Source organism: Lepeophtheirus salmonis, chromosome 8, assembly GCF_016086655.4.
Source record: "Lepeophtheirus salmonis chromosome 8, UVic_Lsal_1.4, whole genome shotgun sequence".
Taxonomy (NCBI): Eukaryota; Metazoa; Arthropoda; class Copepoda; order Siphonostomatoida; family Caligidae; genus Lepeophtheirus; species Lepeophtheirus salmonis.
This window is the reverse complement of record NC_052138.2, coordinates 23,121,640-23,143,586: the sequence shown is the minus strand read 5'-3', so window position 1 is coordinate 23,143,586 and position 21,947 is coordinate 23,121,640. Positions and strand designations below refer to the sequence as shown.

The 21,947-nt window shown below is 31.5% G+C and overlaps 1 protein-coding gene and 1 long non-coding RNA gene across 4 annotated transcripts in view; one reads left to right on the top strand and one right to left on the bottom strand.

Moving 5' to 3' along the window:
* Positions 1 to 5,742: 5,742 nt before the first annotated feature.
* Positions 5,743 to 21,947, bottom strand: part of sli (slit guidance ligand) — a 388,150-nt gene continuing 371,945 nt past the window's right edge. For all 3 annotated transcript variants that reach the window (XM_071890272.1, XM_040717859.2, XM_040717860.2), the window contains 13 exons: positions 20,183 to 20,254; positions 16,206 to 16,277; positions 15,966 to 16,126; positions 13,293 to 13,587; positions 11,441 to 11,748; positions 10,249 to 10,453; positions 9,625 to 9,840; positions 9,395 to 9,558; positions 9,114 to 9,330; positions 8,532 to 9,049; positions 7,999 to 8,457; positions 7,693 to 7,923; positions 5,743 to 6,794 (listed from right to left, as the gene is read on the bottom strand). In XM_071890272.1, the coding sequence (XP_071746373.1) occupies positions 6,508 to 6,794; positions 7,693 to 7,923; positions 7,999 to 8,457; positions 8,532 to 9,049; positions 9,114 to 9,330; positions 9,395 to 9,558; positions 9,625 to 9,840; positions 10,249 to 10,453; positions 11,441 to 11,748; positions 13,293 to 13,587; positions 15,966 to 16,126; positions 16,206 to 16,277; positions 20,183 to 20,254 (3,205 nt within the window). In that variant the 3' untranslated portion in view covers positions 5,743 to 6,507. The remainder of the gene's footprint in view (positions 6,795 to 7,692; positions 7,924 to 7,998; positions 8,458 to 8,531; positions 9,050 to 9,113; positions 9,331 to 9,394; positions 9,559 to 9,624; positions 9,841 to 10,248; positions 10,454 to 11,440; positions 11,749 to 13,292; positions 13,588 to 15,965; positions 16,127 to 16,205; positions 16,278 to 20,182; positions 20,255 to 21,947) is intronic.
* On the top strand, positions 10,452 to 10,861 carry LOC139906091 (uncharacterized). Its single transcript, XR_011781345.1, has 2 exons — positions 10,452 to 10,761; positions 10,818 to 10,861. It is a non-coding gene; the product is annotated as an uncharacterized lncRNA (long non-coding RNA).

Genomic DNA, 21,947 nt, shown 5'->3' with positions numbered 1-21,947 from the left:
TTGTAATTATGGGTGGTAAAACTAAGCACTTTTTGACCTCTTCGAAGGCACTGAGATGATCCTCAGTACAGATGTATGGATTCTTGGGGCAGAGGAGTGGGCGGAGGGGCATAAATTTTGCTGAGGTCGTGTCTGAAAATCCTGCTAATTGCTCGACCAATCCTAAGAAGGAACAGAGATCTGAGATGTTCTTAGGTATCGGAAATTGAGTGATTACTTTTTACTTTTTCTTGGTCAGCTTGGATACTTTAGGTTGTGACTCTGAAGCCAGCAAATTTGACTTCCGTTTGACCATAGTGGAACTTTATGGTATTGTGAATGATGCCTTGGATCCGTCCGTGTTCGATGAGGAGCAGTTGATGGAGATTTTAGATCTACCAAGTGATCTGGATCTTGGTCTTGCCTGAACATGTTGAATCTGTGTGTTGGAGATCTTGGAGACGAATCTGTCAGCCGACTTTTTGGCACTACAAATGGCGATAGCTATAGCTAGAGTTGGGAAGGTACACTCTTCTTCCAATGTAACTCTAGTGTGGTTATCATGGATCACAACGACGATTCGCCTGACGATCTGTGCAATGCGGCAATGATTGCATAGTTCAGCTTAGTCCACTATGCGTAATATTGGTCTACACTTTAGTGTAAACCAATATTTGTCAAACGATTCCCGAGCTAATTGTTTCCTTTTTATGAAGTTTATGATACTTTTCCCCCTGAAGCAGTGGTGGATATTCTCGAGTAGGACGTAAACTGTGAGATCGAATCCTCCGATCTCACAGTTTACGTCCTATAACTCTTATAAGAGTATTCCAGGATTTGTTTACCGTGCACTCCCAGAGCACTGAGGCAGGTCCATATTTGTTGTTCGCGAGGGAAGAATGCAAAGTTTTGGGCTCTTGATGAAGCATTCCAGTTGTCACACCAGTGATTGTCGAAAGATTGCTCTACTGAGAAGATTTTCAATTAAGGAGACCTGGAAGGTTTTGTAGAGGTGATGGTAGCGCTACTTCCTGTCTAGGCATGGCTGCTGGTGTTTGGAGGGGTGTGTTGCAGGTTGTGTAGTAGGAGGTGTGGTCGAATAACTAGGTGCCGCTAAACAGGTTTGTGACAATGCTAGTGTAGCTGGTGATACAGTTGTTGCGGTTGGCTGAGAGGCGAGGGATGAAGCTTGCGTCGTAGAAGTCTGTGGGTCTGCAGTTGTGCTCTGAGATAGGAGAGCTCTCATCTGTTGCAAGAGGTCGTTTGTCTGGGAATTCATCTTGACCTCGAGGAAGGAAGCGTTCTTCACCAATGTGGTTTGGAATTCGTTACGAAGGTTTGTGGAAACCTTTGTCTGCTTTACTAAGAGGTCGTTGACTAGATTGTCGGGGTTCCACTTAGCTTCTTATCTTATGTTGACGAGTTCTTCCGTCGTTACCTGAGGGATGGGTGAGAATAGTTGTCGTGTTACTACGGCAGGGTTGGGGAAGCTAAGAGTATTAGCCTGAGGAGTGGATACGGGATCGTCATCTGGAGTGGTAGGTTCTCTGTGCGCCTGAGTGATGTTTGCCTTGGGGTTGGCATTCTTCCTTGCACTTATCCTGACCATTCTAGCAGTACAGGATTTACTAGGCATGGCTCCGTTCCGAGCTGAGGATCGAGATGTTGTCGATCTCTGAATCTGCGGGCTAGTCTTGTTGAGTGTTACGATGATGTCCTCGACCAAGCCTTTAGGACTGCACCATATGGGATTACCATAAGATCAATTAAACAATGTAAAATGTAATCTTATAATATAGGATTTTTATGCTTTTCAATTTCTCACAGGTGTTCTCTATATCACATAATACAATATAATCATAATCCTGAGAGATGCTCTCTTCGGTCAGAGCGTTGTAAGATAAGGGATTAAGGGATTCGGCGATAGCTCACGAGCCGAGCTCTTAAAGTATATCCTCACAGATGGAAAGAAAATGGATCCATTTTTCTTCAAGCCCAATGAAAAAATGGGGGCTGAAGGCTACTATAAGGCCCTGAGGTGGAAAATTTTACCATGTCTGAAGGCTAACCATCCTGCAAACAACTATGTGTAGACCAAGACGGTACAACTAGCCATACGGCCTTGAAGACACAACTTCTGCAAGTAGCACTTTGCTGACTTTGGGACAAGACTCTTCCAGTCCTGATCTCAATCCCCTCGACTTCAGTGTTGGACCATCTTAGAGAGTAAGATTGGGAAGACATCAAAATGAAATGTGTAAGAGCTGAAGGTCAGCGTCAAGAAGCAATGGGCCAACATGTTCACCGATTATTTTGTGGCAACCTTTTAAGTTATGACTCGTGTGAAGGGTGTGATAGAGGCTGGAGGTGGCCATATTGAATAGTTCTTGCCAAGATTATTATTAAAAGTTTTTGAATAACATTTTTCATTATACTTATCAAAAAAAAATTATTAAAGTTATGGTTTTTTTTTTCTTGATCCCGGAAAATTTCGCTCTTGCACTCTGTATATCCAGTGTACGGGTTCCCCAATCAATAGTCATACCTGGGACAAATCCTATCCGTCCCCAGTACATCAATTTATTCCCAACATTAAACCTCGTTAGTGATTGTGATACCCTTCATTCATCAATATCAATACTATACCAAAATTCTGATATGGCACGTTGTTGGCTATAATTATACCACAGGCCCTTTCCTTTAGAAAAAGATGAAATAAATGCTTAAAATCATTGGTAGTTGTCAGCCAATTATTGAATAGGGATGGGTAATACCCTTACACGTGGACTCGTACACAAAAAGGTGGTTTGTGATCTCTGAAAAAAAAAAAAAAAAAAAAAAAAAAAATGTGGGAGCAGTACCTCTAATATGGTGAAACATCTAAAGTCTCTACATCTTGCGTAGTTAAGTAAAGAGCCTAACAAACATCCTAATATATCAGAATACATGTGTCGTGTCACAAATTTATCCAATCCTCGAAAAAAGTAATTAGACAATCTTGTTTTGGAAATTATTGCCTCTTTTGTTGAAGATTCCGGATTCCGAAATTTGGTCACCAATCTTGAACCAGAAATAAATGCTTAAAATCATTTGGTAGTTGTCAGCCAATTCTCGCCAATAGGGATGGGTAATACCCTTACACGGAACATCAATGAAAAATATAGCCGCATTTTACTGTAAAAAGGGGTGCTCGGTGTGTAAAAACTCTTTACGGGTAATATTTGATCAAAATAATCCAGGTATTTATTTTCTGAGGCGGGTACCCGTTTAACTCCATTTATGTTTGAAAACTTTACCATAACCTACTGTAGACAATAAAAGAAGAGCTATTTGTATTAAAATAACGCAACTTCGCATATTTTATTCAGTTTATTAAATGATTATAACTCTAAGATATGTTGATCTTTGGTTGTAGTCCATAGAAATATGTCTACCAATGTATTTGCATTGGTAGGATGCATTTTGCCTAATAGAAAGGCAATATATAAAAAAACTGGAGAAACAAATCCGATTTCTTGTCATATTGATATCATTATTTCAGGATAGATGTATCTTTGTATGAAACCACAGATGGCGTCACCTTATTATTTCTCCTCATTACTTTTTTTGTTAATTAAGTTAAAAGGGGAGAATTTACGGAAATTGCATAGCTAGTTATAGAATATAGAATAATATTCAAATATACTTGGGGACACAATACCTATCGTGTAGACAACTATATTGTGGGTAATATTGATTATTTGGTCTTTTTTTGCGATGTGGGACTGCTTAATGTACAAATATAGCCACTAGGTTGCCCTTTTTCCAATAATTTTGCACAAACTGACAGGATCTCAAATTGTAAACACCAAATGAGGAAGTCGTAATTTCTATAAAAAATTCAATTACTCCTTCACTGTCTAATTAATATAGGAAATATTGGCATTACTGAAGTCAAAAGGAAAAACTACATCAAATAAAGTTACTTTTTGTCTTAAACTCTAAGCTTTTGGTGATTATTTAACATACTTTGCTGTAAACAGTGTTTAAAATATATTAAAATGCAAGTAATTTTCAGTAGATTTTCTGCCATCACCTTGCAAATTTATGATCCGATATCTTTAACAAAACGGAAAAATTGTGCTCCAATTGTACCTAATTATATCACTAATCACTATGCAACAAAATAAAAGTCTTGGAACGCCCGCAAGCTGAAACCCACATTTATTATTGTTATTTAATTAGCCGTAAAATACCAATATGACCATTAAAACTTTAAATCGATGAAGGTTTAGCCTTTAAAGCCTTTTTTTAAATCAAGTTTTTATGGTATAACTAAGATTCAATGTCATATTTCGAAAAAACGATATATAGGAAAATCAAAAGAAATAATAATTTGTTAAAAACCTTTCAGCATTTAAAAAAAGAAACGATATGTTATGTTATCTTCATTAAAAATAATAAAAAATGTATATGCCCACCCAAAAAAATCGAGTATAATGAAGGACCTTACTTAAATACTTATATTTTTTTTTATGTTTTCTTCAAAATGCTTTATATCATAGCCAAACTTATAGAATAGACCTTATATTTCAAGTTAAAAAAAGGTCGATTTTGATAAATTTTTGGTCAATTCGATTTTTAACATATATTAAGAAAATTAAAAATAATAAGGTGGGTAGGTTGCGTGAATATAAATTACAATATCATTTAGAGGAAAAAATTAAATTACTTTTGTGTTTATATAATTAGTTAGTTTATTTGTAAGGGAATTAAAACAACTTAATTGATGCTTAGTATTTACTTTCTGTGAATAGTTATATATTAGTGAAGCATGGCATCGAAAAGGTGTAAAAATAATGCAGATTCATTTTGTTACGTTTGAATCTGTGGGGAAATTATAAGAACAAGAAGCAGGAAATACAATTTTTCTTCCTAACTATCTACTATAGTAGCATATAATATTGAATAATTAGTTGAAATTTAGTTATTCCTTAAAAATTTGATTTATTAAAAAGGCTTTAAAGGCCAAACCTTCATCGATTGAAAGTTTTAATGGTCATATTTGTGTTTTAAGGTTTAAGTAACAATGTGAGTTTCAGCCTGCAGGCCAAAATGCTGTTGCATGGTGTTATCTTTTAAATGTTTGAGATGTTCTTTTATATTTTTTTTTGCCTTACATTGAAAATAGTTAACTTAAAAAGACAAATCCTTATTTCACACTAATACAACTAACTATTTTAGTTTGTGGTGTAAACACTGCTCAAATAATTATATATCACTTAAGGATTTCCCAAAAAAATATTGTTAAATTTGATAAATAATTTATTTAGATTGTATTGAAAAAATTGGAAATCATTTACTTCAATTGATCTCTTCAAAAGTTAAATTAAATATTAAAAAAAAAAAAATCAATCATTTATTCCGCATGAATCTTCATAGAAACTATTTTGTAGTAAGCATAATTTTCTAATTATAAACTTTAGTTTAAGCTGGGAATTTTCACATTCCATTATCATTTAAGTCATAATGATAGTTTCAAATCCTTTGGGGGTTTTGCCATTACACTAACGCCTCACATTAGCGGACAAGAAGTGTCGGACGTGATATAAACAGTCCTTATAGACTTAATTCGAATTCAACCAATCAAGAATCAGAACACTGATAAGGGGAAATGAAGAAGTAGAAAAATCCAAAATTAACAATAAAATACATTTTTATGTTACTGAAGTAACGCCTCATCGTTACTTTTTCCCACTAAATGAAATGAAATGACTAAATTACTTTATTCATTTTTTTGGAGGTTTTTCTATTTATTTTTTTTACAACATTGTTTTAGACTCAATTTCTTTAGAGTTTACAGAATTGATATAATAATATTTTAATTTATATGTATATAAACAAAACAAAGGATAGTACATTAAAAAAAAAATAATGAAGAACTCTAAAATACCGTAGAATATAATAATAGTATTAATTACGATAATAATGATGATATAATTGAAAGTCAAGCTACATTCATATAATAAAGTCTCAAAAACACATTATTACATTGCTAGAGATATATTATTATATCATATTTGTGTCGGTTTTTTTCCTTGGATTTTTTGGATCGGTTTCTATATAGTAGTAGCACTAATTTTATTATAAAATAGGAATTAAAATGTTTACTTATGTATATTTTTGTAAATATATTTATATAATATAATATGCATTATGTAGTAGATCTCTATGATTTATATATATTTTAAATGATTTTGTTTCTTTTTTTACAACATAAAATAATATTAACTTTAACCATAGTATAACAAATTGTGGATTTGTTGAACTTGGTTGCACGATTACACACATAATAGTCGTATGAAGAAGATATATAATAAAAAATAAAAAAATAGATAAGCAGTCTTCTAAAAGGAATTACATATTACAAGAAAAAAAAAAAAAAAAAAAAAAATAGGAAGTCAAAGAAGAAAAAAAACGTAAAGAAAATTAAAAAAAAAATAAAATAAGGAAGAAATGTGACAAAGTTGTTGAAAGCAATATTCATCGTCAACCCCATGAAGGTTTTCGATGTCCACATCTCCGAACCATTTCAACTTCCTTTCTATATTTGCTCCCATCTGGACAAACAAACTTTATTTTTCTTCGTTTGGTCTTTGTGGGCCCACATGTGCTCTCATCCCCTAGACACTTGACCATTTTATAAGGTCGTTTGGAGCGGCAGCCATCCTTTTGAATGAAGTAATCGTTGTATTTTTGCTTCCGACATTTTTTATTCTTCCTTCGGTTCCGATCTTTTTTCCGTCGATGTTCTCTGTCTCTCTGAGAATTGGATGCTAAAAACATTCAACAAATATTAGAATTGATTAATTATATATATAAAGAGTTAGGAATTTTGAATTCATACTGGTTCTAAATGCTGAATATTTTTTGTGGGAATAAAACATTGATTCAAACAGGGCCGGCCTCAAGATGGGTTCATAACTTGACAAAAAAGTGTCTAAGCTATGAATACACCTTTAGGTCAGACCCAAATATGCAACTACATTGGGACTTGTATTTGTATTAGGCTGCGTGTTTGATTTATTAAGAAAATTGGAACGTCTATCCTCAAAAAAAGTCATTTGTGGAGATATTGATAAATTTATTAAGGTCATTGTAAAAAAGTTATAAGGACTCATATTTTATTTATTTTTTAATTGTAAAGTTTGAAATTAAAGTGAAATTTTCTTGAAGAAAATAACTAAAGGACATTTATCTATGCTCGAGGCCCAACTCACACTAAAAACGGCCTTAGCGTCATTTATTTATTACTATCTCTATTTGTTTCACAAAGACTCAGGCCAATAGTTAAAGTCGGTAACTTTTTAATCTCGGGATATTTTAGCATCTAATTTTTTTGGTTTTAAAAGAATTTCTTAATTTCATTTTAAACAAATGAGGAAATGTATCATTGAGAACAATTATTTAAAAATAATTTATAAAAGAAAAATCAATTGATTTTTAAGTAAAATTTTGGACCATATTTTTTTCTTGCAAATTTAAATTCTTTTTTTTCCGAAAATAATTATATGACACAACTTTTCAGCAAATGGTATCTACTGGAGTTTCTTAAATCTTAACTCTTGAGATTGTCTAACTTATATGATTGTAAAATAAAGTAGATCCACAGTTGTTGTTGTTGTCTTTTGCCTATGCCTGGAACTACTGTGGGATGTTGTCTTTTGCTCTTACCTCTAATTTGACAGAAATGCCCAGTAAAATGGGGTTTGCAAATGCACTCATAGGATGTGCCATCATTTTTCGATCGACACTCTCCCTCATGTTTACACTTATGATCGACACATGGATCTGTTGGCTGTTCGTCTTGATATAAAGAACAACCAGGAGTCACCTTATGTCGCACTTTTGCAGCTTGAAGGAAGTCTGAGAGCTTATCATTCACATAAACCTCTTTGATGCATCCTAACAAAAAGGAAGAAAACAATTTAATTTTAAAATTATGAAAATATTTATGCCACTATTAGTATATGTACGTACCTTTGAAGCTCGTCGAGTTTCTTAAGTGCCATTGCTTCAAGGATTTATGCCCAACATCCTCAGGAACACCAGCAATAAATAACGAATTTCTAATCTCCAAATACTCGTTATTTCCTTCATTGACAATAGAACGGGCGATACCTCCATCCACGCGAAGAGTAAAGTTCTTCTTGATGGCCAACAATTCAACCCTATGGTACTTTCCGTCTGATAACAGCTCATAACTAAACATGGTACTAACAGGATAATTTCCAACATCGTACGAAACACGAATTCTTCCACGGAAGAGCTCCACCGCTAAATGTTGATTATCCCCAGTGTATAAAAGAACTCCGTTTTGTTGTTCTGTTGCAAAAATAATGGTAATGTTCGCCTTTGGCTTCACATTGAGTGCTTCCATTTCAACATATGAAGTATTGTGAATGAAGCTTAAACTCGTCAAGTATTCACAGCGCTTTCCTGAAAAAGACATTCAAAGTGAATTTATTAATGTATAAGTAGCTAATACGACTGTAGTTTGAAAGATGAATTACCTGAATATCCTGGAGCACATTTACAAATATAATTATTAGAGCCGGGAGGTTGGAAGCATATTCCGTGTTTGCAGTCATGTTGTTGACAAGGAGAAGTTTGAGGATAGAGTTGTGCAACCATAGGCTCAATTTCACAAAATTTGCCTCCAAATTCTTGAGGACATTTGCATGTATAAGAGTCAATACCATCTTCACAGGTCCCTCCATTTTGGCACATGTGGTTAAGACAGTCATCAATATTCTTTGTACAGTTAGCACCAGAGAATCCGGCCTTGCATTCGCATGTGTAATGAGTAAAATGATCAATACACTTTCCAGCATTCATACAAGGATTAAATTCTTTTTTACAAAAGGGAATTTTCTTTTCACAATATTTTCCAGAAAAACCCAGGGAGCAAGTGCATTCATACTCCCCTATTTTATCTACACAAGTAGAATTATTCTCACATATGTGCTTAGAACAATCATCTGTATTTGTTTCACAACGAACACCCTCAAATCCTGAAGGGCAGATACACCTAATATTAAGAAATAATTAAGTTTACATAATGATTTGGAGAAGGATGACGTATTTGTACATACTTGAATCTTCCAGCTTCAACAACTTTACATGTCGCTCCATTGACACAAGGATTACCGTAGCATGCATCAATTACGGAATCACAATTCTTTCCATAGAAACCTGGGGCACAAATACATTGATAATCTCGATTAGGCAGTGGGTTACACATGGCTCCATTTTGACACGGAGAAGTATGGCACAAATCACATTTGGCAAGGATGTTTGAGGGGATTTCTTCTGAAATTAAAAATTAGGCTGTGATAAATCTTAGCAAATAAAGAGCTTTTTTTAGTCATCTTACCGTTACAAACAAACTTTTCCGAGAGACTGGTCCACAGTAGTTTATCCTTTAAAAGAGAAGGATATGCACATTTTGCAATTCCGGGTTCTATGTAATCTGTTTTAACCCACTCTGACAACCATTTTAAATTACAATCACAGTAAAATGGATTGGAGCCCAAAGCACTGCAAATAAAGAGGAGAATGAATGAAAGAAATAAAAAAAAGTTTATAATGGGATTATGAACTTACAGATGCGTTATGGATGATGTATGGGTAAAGGCCTTTTCTGGAATGGTAGAAATATCATTTCCATGGAGAGAGAGAATCCGTAAGTTTTTGAGACCAGCAAAAGCATCCTCTTGAATACACTGAAGTTTATTGTAGCTCACAATAAGCGTAGCTAAACGAGTCAGATTTGCAAAGATGACCGGAGGTAGAACATTGATTTTATTATTACTTAAGTCCCTGATTAAAATGAAAAAATAAAATAAAAATATATATTTTTATACATGCAAATAAATTAAGTACTAACTTTAGTCTGTACATAAAGAGAAAACTATGTTTATTTTCATATATACTAGAGGTTTTTAACCTTTTTACCTTCATTACTCAATGAGATAATTTCAATAAAGCCATCTTCATTCTTAGATTATGTTTAAAAAAATCCATAATATTTTTTTAGAAAATAAATTATTAACAATGTCAAAAAATGATTTTTAAGAAAATATAATATTTCTTTTTTGTACATAGATGGCGTTTTATAAGAGACCAAGTTAAAAACCAAATATATATACGATCAAAATTTAAAGCGGAGTTGTATAAATAGTTATAATTTATGATTAAGAATTGAGTGAATGAAAAGCGGGAACTTACAGCCGTGACAGTGATTTTAAATGCTTCAATCGATCTGAATTAATGGAATGTATATCATTCACATCTAAATAAAGCTCTGATGTTTCACGAGGAAGACCTTCTGGAATCTCAGTTAGTTTTGCATGACTACATCGAACAATGGTTCCAGTGCAAGTACATTCTGGAGGACAATAGTTATCGCCTAGGCAACCAACATCATTTTTACCTATATGAATTGAGAAAAAAATCATAATAAACAAAGATGAACTATTTCGTTCATGCAACTATTTAATGTTGGTATATCATGCTATTTAGGGTGACTATATTTTGTTTTCCGAAAACCTGAGGCACTTGTTTGAGAGGCAAGGTGATATTTTGAAAATAATAAATTGAAGAATAGAATGCAACCTATATTAAGCAGTCAGTCAAGGGAAACTAAACAACCGACTTCTTAAATCTGATTTCCTATTTTGTAAGAATTATACATTTGAAAACTGGATATGACAGCTTAGTGAGCTGACATGCTTAAAACAGGTGAGCGTTATACCAGGTTTGACTATACATAAACTATTATCGATTATTTTTTTCAGTTTTTGAATCTTGCTTTTGTCACTAAATATATTTGGGAACTTTAGTTTATTTGTTTTAAAATTTTTTAATTTGTACGTTTAACAGGCGTCATTTGCTGAGCGCATTTTTAAGCCTACAAGGATACAATTTGACTGTACAAGTAACAACTGTGATATAATAACTTGTATATATATATGTATATAAATGTACAATTGTATTCTTGCACGCTTAAAAATTGTTCACAATGACTAGAGTTGACATTTTTGTGAGGAAAAAAGAGCAAAACATATTACTAAAGTCAGACCCTTGTTAATATGAGGTGTCTGTTATATGATTTTAGGGAGAGAAAATGAATTACTGCTATAAAGTAGAAAAGCTTCAACATTTAAAGTAGCATTAGTCCAGGGAAAATATTCTAATTATATTTAAATTCATATATATTTATTTTATTATGGATTTTAAGACAATTTAAACCAAGGGTAGGGGATAATGCTTACTTCGGACGGAGAATTAACACCTTTACCGTCTATTAAATAATGGAAAATAGGGAAGAAAGAGAACCACCAACCGCCATTTTTACTTTTCTCATTACAAAAATGTCAACTCTAGTTATGGTTTACAACATCAATTTTTCAAATCTTACTTGTACAACGAAATTCATTGCTAGGAAGGGAATGAATGGTTCGAGCCTTCAAATGACTTGGATATGCGCATCTAGGACCTCCATTGGTAAATCCTTTTGACTTTAACCAGTCTGCAAACCATGCAATATGACAATTGCAATTAAATGGGTTGGCAATCAGATTCAAAGAGGAGAGCTTGCTAAGAGGATCGAAGGCTCCAGGTGTGACACATGAGATTTTATTGGAGTAGAGGGAGAGTGTTTGTAGATTATTCAGTCCGTAGAAGAGTTTATTGCTTACTTTGGAGATGATATTCTCTGCAAGGGATCTGCCAATAAAGAAAAAGAAGTAGATTATTAAAAATTCTTGTTTTATTATTGCACATTGAAATACATATTTGACATTCAAGTTAGAATTAATGTGGGAAATTAAAAGAGTACATACATACACAAAAAGAAAAAAAACCCTCAATTTCTTCAATGGTAAAACATTTCATATGGAAGATAAATAAAAAGACAATCATAAAGTAAACATAAAATAACTTTTTAGTCTTCATTTATTATTAAAAGGGGAAAAGTAATCATATAAAGAATTAATGTTTTTATTTTTATGGTAAAACAAGACATATGTATTAATATATACGTTAGGGTGATGTTGATGCTCCAACTTTGTCCAAACAAGCGTAATCTTTTTTTAGTACTGTATATGGACCTAATAATGAAAACATTTTTGTATTTTTGAATGTGTCTAATTATTTTTTGGTGCTAAATATATAAGTATTTATAAAAATTTGTTTCCTAAAAATTTACTTTTTCAATTTTTTTTTCAAAATAAAAATAAAAAATCTTGCAGACCCCCCAAAAATTTTTTTCCAAAAGCCTAAAAAACTGATTTAAAAAAATATAAAATTTTGTCACATTTTCCATGCAAAATTGCATGCCTTTTAAGATTTTTTTGCGGTAATTGACTTCACCCTAATGTTCGTATTTTCAAAAGTATATTGCTCAATCAATCTTTGTAAAACAGTGGCATGAAGAACAAGAAAAAAACACTCATATCAATAACAAATCCAATGCATTGATTCGCATTCATTTGAGTACAGATGTGAGTGAGGAAGGAGTGTAGGTGGTCCATACTATGGACCGTCTGTAGTCTGTATAGAAAATACGACTTATTAAGTATTTCTTTCTGTATAAATATTTAAACAGCAAGGGAATAACATAATCCAAGTAGAAGGTATACCATATATTATGATCATAAACGATTCCGCCCAATCCATTTATTTATACATGGTGCACAGTAGGAAATTCATATACATAAATGTGATACGTCAACATAAAAAAAATCTTAGACAAATCAAGAAAATGAGAAAATTCTGTTGTTTTATATCATAAATACATTATTAAAGCATCAATATTTAATTGATCTATTTCCTTCAAATTTGGTCTTTATATTATAATTTCTTGGATGATTAGAGATACACAAGACTATTAGCTATACCCTAAAGCCTTCATTTAATATAAGAGACTTTGTTTAGCTCCGATATGACCTTTCAAATATCAATATCTGGATATATATAAGTCTGTTTTTGTTGTTATTACATATGGAATCCAAAAAGGTCAAACGGATCAGTCTGAAATTTAGAAAGTACACGCATAAAATAACCAAGCATTTTCTTATGATATTCTTTGGCCCTCCGAGGTCATTAAGAGCTTCTACAAGATCTAGCAAAATAATTCATTTATAAAAATGTTAGATAATTAGATTGTGAATATAATTTGTAAGAAAAATAATTATGCCAGCCTGTTTTTGTATTGACGGGTCGCAAATACATATGAATGTCTTTAAAAATATAACATTATATTTACTCACATCTCAATAATACTCGTAGCTCCCTCAAAAGCACCTTCCTCGATGGAGTCAATCATGTTTCGCGAAGCATCAAGTATTTTCAAATTTGGAAGCCGATTAAAGAGTCCAAGAGCTGGGATTTTGGAGATGAGATTATCATTTAGAAGGAGCTTTGTGGTGGATGTGGGGATGTTTCCAGGGATCTCATTGAGTTGTCGTCGGGAGCAATCTACGATGGAGCCTTCACAAAAACACTCTTGAGGACAGTCCACATTAAGAGGGCAATGCGAATGTGCTTTTCCAGATCCACTACCACCTGTGGAAAATCATATGTACTCTAATTAGTGCTATTAATCATACCGTGTTTTTAATAATTTAAGGGGTCTAACATGTGTTCAATGATTTGTGGTTTTCCTGCTACATAGGTATATCAAACATAATAAGAGGATAATGTTCTCCCTTTTTGTTCAACAACTATCACTTATACAACTAGGGTTAAATTGGGGTATTTTGTGTTTGATAAAAACAGGGAAACTGCAAATCAATGAACACAATATTTTTAACCGATACATTGAATACTAAAAAAGCACAGGGCTACAAAAGGCCCAAAAATGGCCAACTTTGACCCAAAAATATAATTTTTTTTCATACTAAAATGGTCTCATAGCCTTCAAACTTTGACAAAGTTAGTATTTAAATTGCTCCCAGCAGTAAAGGTCTTTTTTCTGGAGGGAAAAGATATTGACACGAAAACAGGACAATCTAAAATGTAAGGTTACAAAAATAGAGCAGAACGGGCTAGTGTTAGATCGGTCTAAAAAACTAAAAAGACTGCAGTCCTAGGACCGGTTCTTAACGGTCTTTTATATTAACTACATCATTTCAGCTCTAGAAGTTTTATTATAACTTCTTTCAAAGAGACGAGATACATAAATTTTAAAGTAGGAGGTGTGTGGTGCTAAAGCGTATAATACTCAAGTCTTCTACGTTCTAGCTAATATCAATTCTTTTCTTCGTTTTTTTCTCTTTAATTCTAGCTAGGAGTGAAGAAAATAAATAGATAGCTGGGAGTGTAGGACTGAAGGACGGACTAATAAGTCCTAATGACAGTTGAATGGTGAAAATTAACGGGACGATTAGAAAAAAAGACTGAATGAGGGGGTGGGGGGGGGACTAATTCGAAATGCAGTCACTGGACCAAACTTACACTAAATGGGGCACACCATGAGGTGCATTCATGAGAAGTGTTTGCAGGATTAATTTTTTCGGGGGGCTTGATTTTTGGAAATTTAAAAAAAAACTTCAAAAATTCACAGCTATTTACAAAAAAAAAAAAAATTCAAAAATCCACAGCTATTTACAAAAAAAAATTCAAAAATCAATAGCTATTCTCAAAAAATTAAATTTTTAGAGAAAAAATTTATAAACTAAATTTCACATATAAAAATTTTTGAAAAAATATTCAAATATTAATTTTTTTGGAGAAAAATTTCAAAAACCGATAGTTATTAACAGAAAATTAAATTTTTTTGAAAAATTAAATTATAACTTATCTCGTAAAAAAGTAAAAATTCCTTAATTTGGGAGGGGGAGGAGCTACAACCCTCCCCTGCAAACACCCTTGTCCATAAATAATTTTTAGAGCAATGGGTTTTGCTCTCTGAATAATGGTTTTTTAAAGAGGAGGGAAAAAATTATAGGGCTTATCTTTAATCTTTATAGCGTATATATGCAGCATGTAAGCATATCGAATTCCCATAAAATCCTTGGAAAAACAACAGAATAATTTTCACACATCCACAAATGCTTTTAATCTCTTATATTTAAGCATTTAAAACCATCTGCAGATCATCCCTTTTAGTTGTCATATGCATAATATATTATTAGGGATGTATCAGTCTCAAAATTTTGACGTACTGTCCTGCACTAAATTTTAAGTACACAAAAATTGTCCCACAGAAATTAAATTTGCTCAATGATGTAATTATCAACTAAGCTCATCCGCCAAGAATACAATGTTTATAATAATAAAAAATATTTCACTTAGGCTTGAATTAAAACAAGTAGTAAAATATTCAACTGCATGAAATATACTTAAAATTGTACTAAACCGGGGGCGTTTGAAGGATTACATATATATATATATTTTTTTTTTGGGGGCTTGGGTTTATGATTTAAAAAAAAACAACAAGGAAAAATAAACTTTTTTTTAGAAAAAAATTTAATTTAGTGAAAAAAACATTCCAACATCCAGAGCTCTTAAAAAAATTGGAAAAAAATGAGAAATTATTTCAAAAATTCATAGCTATCCTTAAAAGGATTTAAATATTAAATTTTTTGGGAAAAAAAAAAAATCAAAAATCCATAGCTATTCACAGAAAATTATTTAAAAAAAAAAAAAAAATTAAATTTTCGAGTAAAAAGGAAAAAATCCTTAATTTGGAGGGGGGGCTACATCCTCCAGTTCACCTCCAGTGGACGCCCTGTAAACTAATCCAATCGGAAAATTGAGATACTTTAATATTATTTTAGTGAAAAGGAATTATTTAGATGGCGCTTTTAAGTTTGGGACGTTTTTCAAGACCACTAACAGAGACAGTTCCGATTTTGAGCCCTCATTTAGGACTGATCATCTACCACTAATACTTCCTGAGTATGCTGGGTACTCCCATTAGTAAATTATAAATCACTTACCACAGCTTAATTCCTCCCATTTCAAGCTCGTCAATTTTTTCTTATGCATTCTTTTGGGTTCTTCACATCTCGCTCCTGAGGTTTCCACGGGATTCTTATCCAACCAATATACAAGCCAGGATAAATGACAATCACAGAGAAAGGGATTTCGAGCCAAGTGCCTAAAAAGAGGATTAAGTAAGTACAACTATGGACAATGAAATGATATTCATATATTAATTATTTAATCCAAAAACTTACAAAGTTTGCATGTTGATGAGACCGCTGAAAGTTCCATTTTCCAAGCTTTGGATTTTGTTGTCATATAGGGATCTGAAATATACAGGTATGTAGAGTATAACAATCAATAAAGGGTAGTTGTAAATTCACTATCTATCAGCAAATAAATAGCGCTTATAACTCCAACGATAATAAACACTGCTATAAAATCAAGCATGCAATGACTTAAAACAAAACAAAAACACTATGAGAGACTTTGTCATTGAATTAATAAATATTTAAACATGTGTAACCGTCTCTCTCATATGCTTAGTGTATACAAAAGTAAATATTACTTAGTAACTAAAACAGAATAGTATTTTTAAATTGAGTAAGGATATTAAAAATAAATTAGTATGAAATTTAATGTAAAAATACAAAGTTATGTATTTGATTGATTCCTAGTTGGATAGATAAATAAATTTAATATTTGAAATGTTTATCGAAAAAATTTAATTTTTTTGTGAATTCAGAATGTTTTAATTTTTTGTGAATTCGGAAAGTTTTAATTTTTTGTCAATTCAGAAAGTTTTAATTTTTGGATCTATTTAAAAAAATAATCCAAAAAGCCAATATATATAATCTTGCGGACGCCCTGATATTAAAGACCTGTCTTAAGACTAGACTGAATAAATAAATTTCCACTGATGACGTTATACTGTATTTTTAAAGAAATCTTTTTATTATTTCACCCCCCCCCATGTTCCTTATGATGTTATTTATGCCATTTTGTCATGTTATTCAAGTCTACTTGGTTAAAAGTTTACCCTCATCCCTTCCCAACGAGGATAGACGTGCGTGGTTATAGGGCAGATCTCCCTTCCCCCCTAAGTGAATGCCCACCCGTTTAACTTTTTCAATGAAGAAGAAACAGTAAATCCACAGTAACTAAAAAAGTTTTTTACAAAATCAAACGGAAATTCAAATTTAAGAATGGATAGTTAAAAAGTATAGGGATCATTATTTTTTCAAGAAAGTTAAAGTACACTTTTTATTCGAGCTTTAATCAAACGTATGAAAATGGATATTTAATTTGATATAATACATTTATATGTTATAAAAATAGTATTCTACTTAAAGAAAATTTAGTATGTACCGAATTAATTCGAAATAGATGTCATTTTTACTCACACAGGGTTCTCAGGCCATTTTTAGTGTAGAAAAGTGGTTATTCTAATTTGTGAAAAATGGGATAATTGGGTCAAAATTAGGTATATTAAGGCCTTTTATACCGTTCCAAATATGATTCTATGATTCCAAAATTGTCGTTTTTATAGGTTTTAGTAGTTGGCTTATTAGAAAAAAAACATTGTGCACCTTGTTTTTAAAACCGTGCTACTTGATTTTCAGTTTCAACGTTTTATAAAATATAACATATCAAAATCAGTTGAATTGATAGTTTTTAACCACAAAAGTTACCTTATATAAAATCGGGAAAGCACAAATCATGTAGCAAATATAAGATACTAGAATTATTCTCAAACAGGTGCAAAATATTTTTGACTCAAACCAAGTAGTTAAAAAATATAAAAAGTACAATTTTTGACTCATAGCATCATCATATTTGGGGGACGAAGTTTATATATTACACGGATGTCCGAAGGATTTTTTTTTTTTTTTTTTTGGGGGGGGATGTATTTTTTGGGATTTTTTAAAAAATCCTTAGCTATTAAAAAAAATTTAAAATTAAATATTAAATTTTTGAGAAAAAAATTTACTAAATCCAAACTTAATCACAGAAAACTAAATTTTTTGGCAAGGAAAATTGAAATATTATTTTTTCTTTGAAAAAATTTCAAAAATCTTCAATTGTTCACAAAAAATTTCAAACATTAATTCTTTTTGTAAAAAAATTTAAAAAATTCAAAGCTTTTCACAGAAAATCATCTTTTTGGGGAAAAAAATTGATTTTTTTCATTTCTTTTTTCTTAAATTTGGGGTGGAGCTACAGCCCCTCCATCCCACCCCTTGCATACACCCCAGTAGGGCCACAGTAAAAGGCCATTAAATTTTAAGAAATCAAAGTCAAAGGTTAAGGTAGCACAAAACGTTAAAAGTACATCACATCACTTTAGAAGATATTGACGCACAGAGCTCAAATTGCTCTCCTTATGAAGGTTTAATAAAAATGCTTCATATAGAAAAAAATCATATGTAGGAAAAATGACCAAACATAAAGGTGATCGCTCTACTGAGAACCAATTCTAGTTTCAAATTAAAATATACTCTACCACGCCAAAAATGGACGGAAAAGCATCACACTTTGTCAAATTCAATTATTTTATTCTTCCAAGTAGTAAAGTAGTTAATACGAGTATTAACCCAAAAACAAGGCACTCATCTTAGACTTTGAGTATTGTGTATGTATAGTAATTAAAAATATTCTACGTAATCTTAAATATGTAGAGTAGTTGTACATACATACATTTCAAAAAAACATATACGTATGAGTTTTATTGCTGATAACAAGCGCAGAAAGAAAGAACGAAAAAGAAACAAAAAAACACTTCATATATAATTTTAAAATCTTTGATTTTTACCCTCTTCAAAGTTCTAGTTAAAACACATCATTACTTAAAAAGGTTTTTTATCTGTTGGCATAAGAAAAACATTAAATGTATGTATTGTATCTTTCTACATAGGTAGATAGATACCTTGGTGTAAAACTTATTATTATTTGTACACCTTTAGATATACAAGAGCCATTTAGAAATATGTCCTCTTCAACAATCTATGTAAATAAAACAAGATGATTAAGAAGAATAAGAGGCACTAAAAGCCTAGAGGCTCAAGTTTTATACATAAGATATTTGAAGAGTATTTCGTGTCAAAAATAAATCAAAAAGTTATATATGTTTACTGTACTAGTGTAGGTAAAAACAAAGCTATATAACAAAGTGTGGCGGAACGCGTTTATTAGCTTGATAAGATTTCCTTAGCTACGTAAAAAAAAATCATTAGCAAGATTCATTTTTCCCCGTGATGTTGTAGTCAATTTTGTTTCACCTCTTGATTTATAGCTTTGAGTACTAAGAGAGAGCTTAAATCAGGGATGTCCAACCTTTAATATAATGGGCCGCATTGCCACTTGAAATGTTTAAATGTGCCGCAGAAGCTATTATGTTAAATTTCATGAAAAATGGCTACATAAAACAAAACTATTTAATACAAATTTATTTCACTTTTAGACCAAATATAAATAAAGGCCAGATTTAATTTTTCAATCCCAAAATACTTAAAAAATGCTAAACTGTTTTTTGAATATTTGTACGTATTATGAGCGTTCTACGTGTTTTGGTGATATTGCCAACATTGTGCTAAAAAATACAAAATTAAGTGAGAATGAGTAGTGGGCTGCAACTAAAAATTCGGCGGGCCGCAATGTTGCCCGCGACCCACAGGCTTGTAATCCCTGCACTAGATTATCAAATTGTATCTTAATCAAATCCTTAATGATCAGATTGCTTGCAATTAATTGTTTGATAATCAAATTACAAAAAAGAAGTCAAAATTACCATTGAAATTTTGTAGTTTTCCACATTGCCCGTAACATATATATACATATATTGGCTATAATTTGTATGAATAAATTTTGGCTACCATATAGAAATACAAATGTATAGCTACGCTTTGAATAGAATATTTAATTAGCAATATTATAAAACAGTATTGAATAAAATACTACATATGTATTTGGAAAAAATTTCAAAACTTAAATTTTTGGAAAGAAAAAATTCAAATATTTAATTTTCAATTAAAAAGTAAAATTAATTGATTCCATGTATTAGATCGGAGATTTTCCATATCCCAGATAGAGTAATAATTGCAATCCTGGTATCAGACCGATCTAGGATTACGGACCGAAACCAACGCACACTACTAAGTATAATCAACCTATATTCATAATTCAGCAAACCAAATAACATTACATATTATGTATCTAGTACAGTTTTACTTACAGCAAGTTGATTGATTTCAAATCCCTGAAGGTATCTCTTCTCAAACACTGAATTTTATTGGAGTTCATCAATCTAGAAGAAAGAGAGGGAAAAAGAGTGAATAATTTTATGATAAGTAGAATTTGATTGGTATACTATTTTTGTATTATTTATTAAGTTTTATTCAACAATATCAAAATGAATTGAGTTATGTTCCTAATAGAATTCTTAATAACAATATATACGTAGGGGAGACCAGAGAGAGAGTTGCAAAAGTTCTTTTTCTTGAACATCAAAAAAGCTTGTTGCATAGAATTTAAAACATAATTATATAACCTATATTAATAAAACAAAATTTGTCAGTATTTTCATGTATGCTTACCATAAGTCATTTTTAAGTGCAGATACTTGATCTAAGAAATAATAATACAATCGAACGTGCGCATTAAATCAAAAAAAGGGTGTATATACAGAGGTGTCCGCAGCATCATATATATATATATATTATTATTATTGGTTTTTGGAATTTTTTCGAAAAAAAAAATCAAAAATTAAATTTTTTGGGGAAAAAGTTTCAAATATCAAATTTTTCGGACTAAAAATTATAAAGTCTACAGCTATTCATTAATAGTAATTTTTTTTGTAAAAAAAAATTCAAAAATCAATAGCTTTTCTCAAAAAATTTTTTTTTTTTTGTAAAAAAATTTAGAATATTAAATATTTTGGAATAAAATTTCAAAAATCCAAAGCAGTTGCAAAAAAAATTCTTAAAATATTCAATGTTTGGACAATTTAAAAAAAAATCTATAGCTATTCACAGACAATTATTTGTTTTTTAAAACTTAATTTAATTTTTTGAATTTTTTTTTTTTTCGAATATTACATATGCTAGTAGCAAGGAAAAATTTCTTCATTGGGGTTGTGGGCAACAGCACCTCTAGGCCAGCCACTGCACACATCCCCGAAATATATATGATAACTTGCCTGAAAAAACAAAATAAATCCCGCAAGAGTTTCGGTCAACTCATACTGAATACTATGCTATAAAATATGAGTTGAGGACTCAAATCAAATAAAAAAACACTCCGTCCAATATTTATATATAATCCTGGGGACGCCCTTGTGGCGTTGTACCGCTCATTATGAAGGAGAACGTTGCAAAAACTGTTGCAATTTACCACGCATTGTCTATTCTTCTTTAGAATTTTATAAAATTATACTTCACATCAAGCATGTTTATTAGCCAGATCATGGCCCTTGAGAGTGAATTAGTTTAAATCTTAATCTACTGCAATACATTAAAACTTAATAATTCAATATCATGAAAAGTACAGTTATTTATTCATCATTAAATATTATCTAGTCGATTTTTTTAAATTTCTAACTCAAATTCGATATTTTTAACTGCTACCTGCCCCCTTGGCCTACAGAGACAGAACTAACATTTTCCAGTTTCTGTTCACATTAAATTATGTGGGAAATCTCTACAGTGGAAAACATTCGTAGATAAATTCGGTTAAGTTTTGCCAAGTCTACGCCAACCCAACTCGGAGTAATTGAGACAAAAAAATAAGAAAAAGTCCTGCAACTGCCCCCGTCTCCCCTACATATTAAGAGTGAGTAATAAATACGGCTGATTGATTAATTATACATTATTCCATACAATATATTACATTATAAACAAAGTATATTTTGCATTGTTGTACATGAAAGTATGCTTAATGCAAAAAATTTAAAATCAATTTCACTCTAAATATAATCCTACTTAACGTTATATATTAAAATA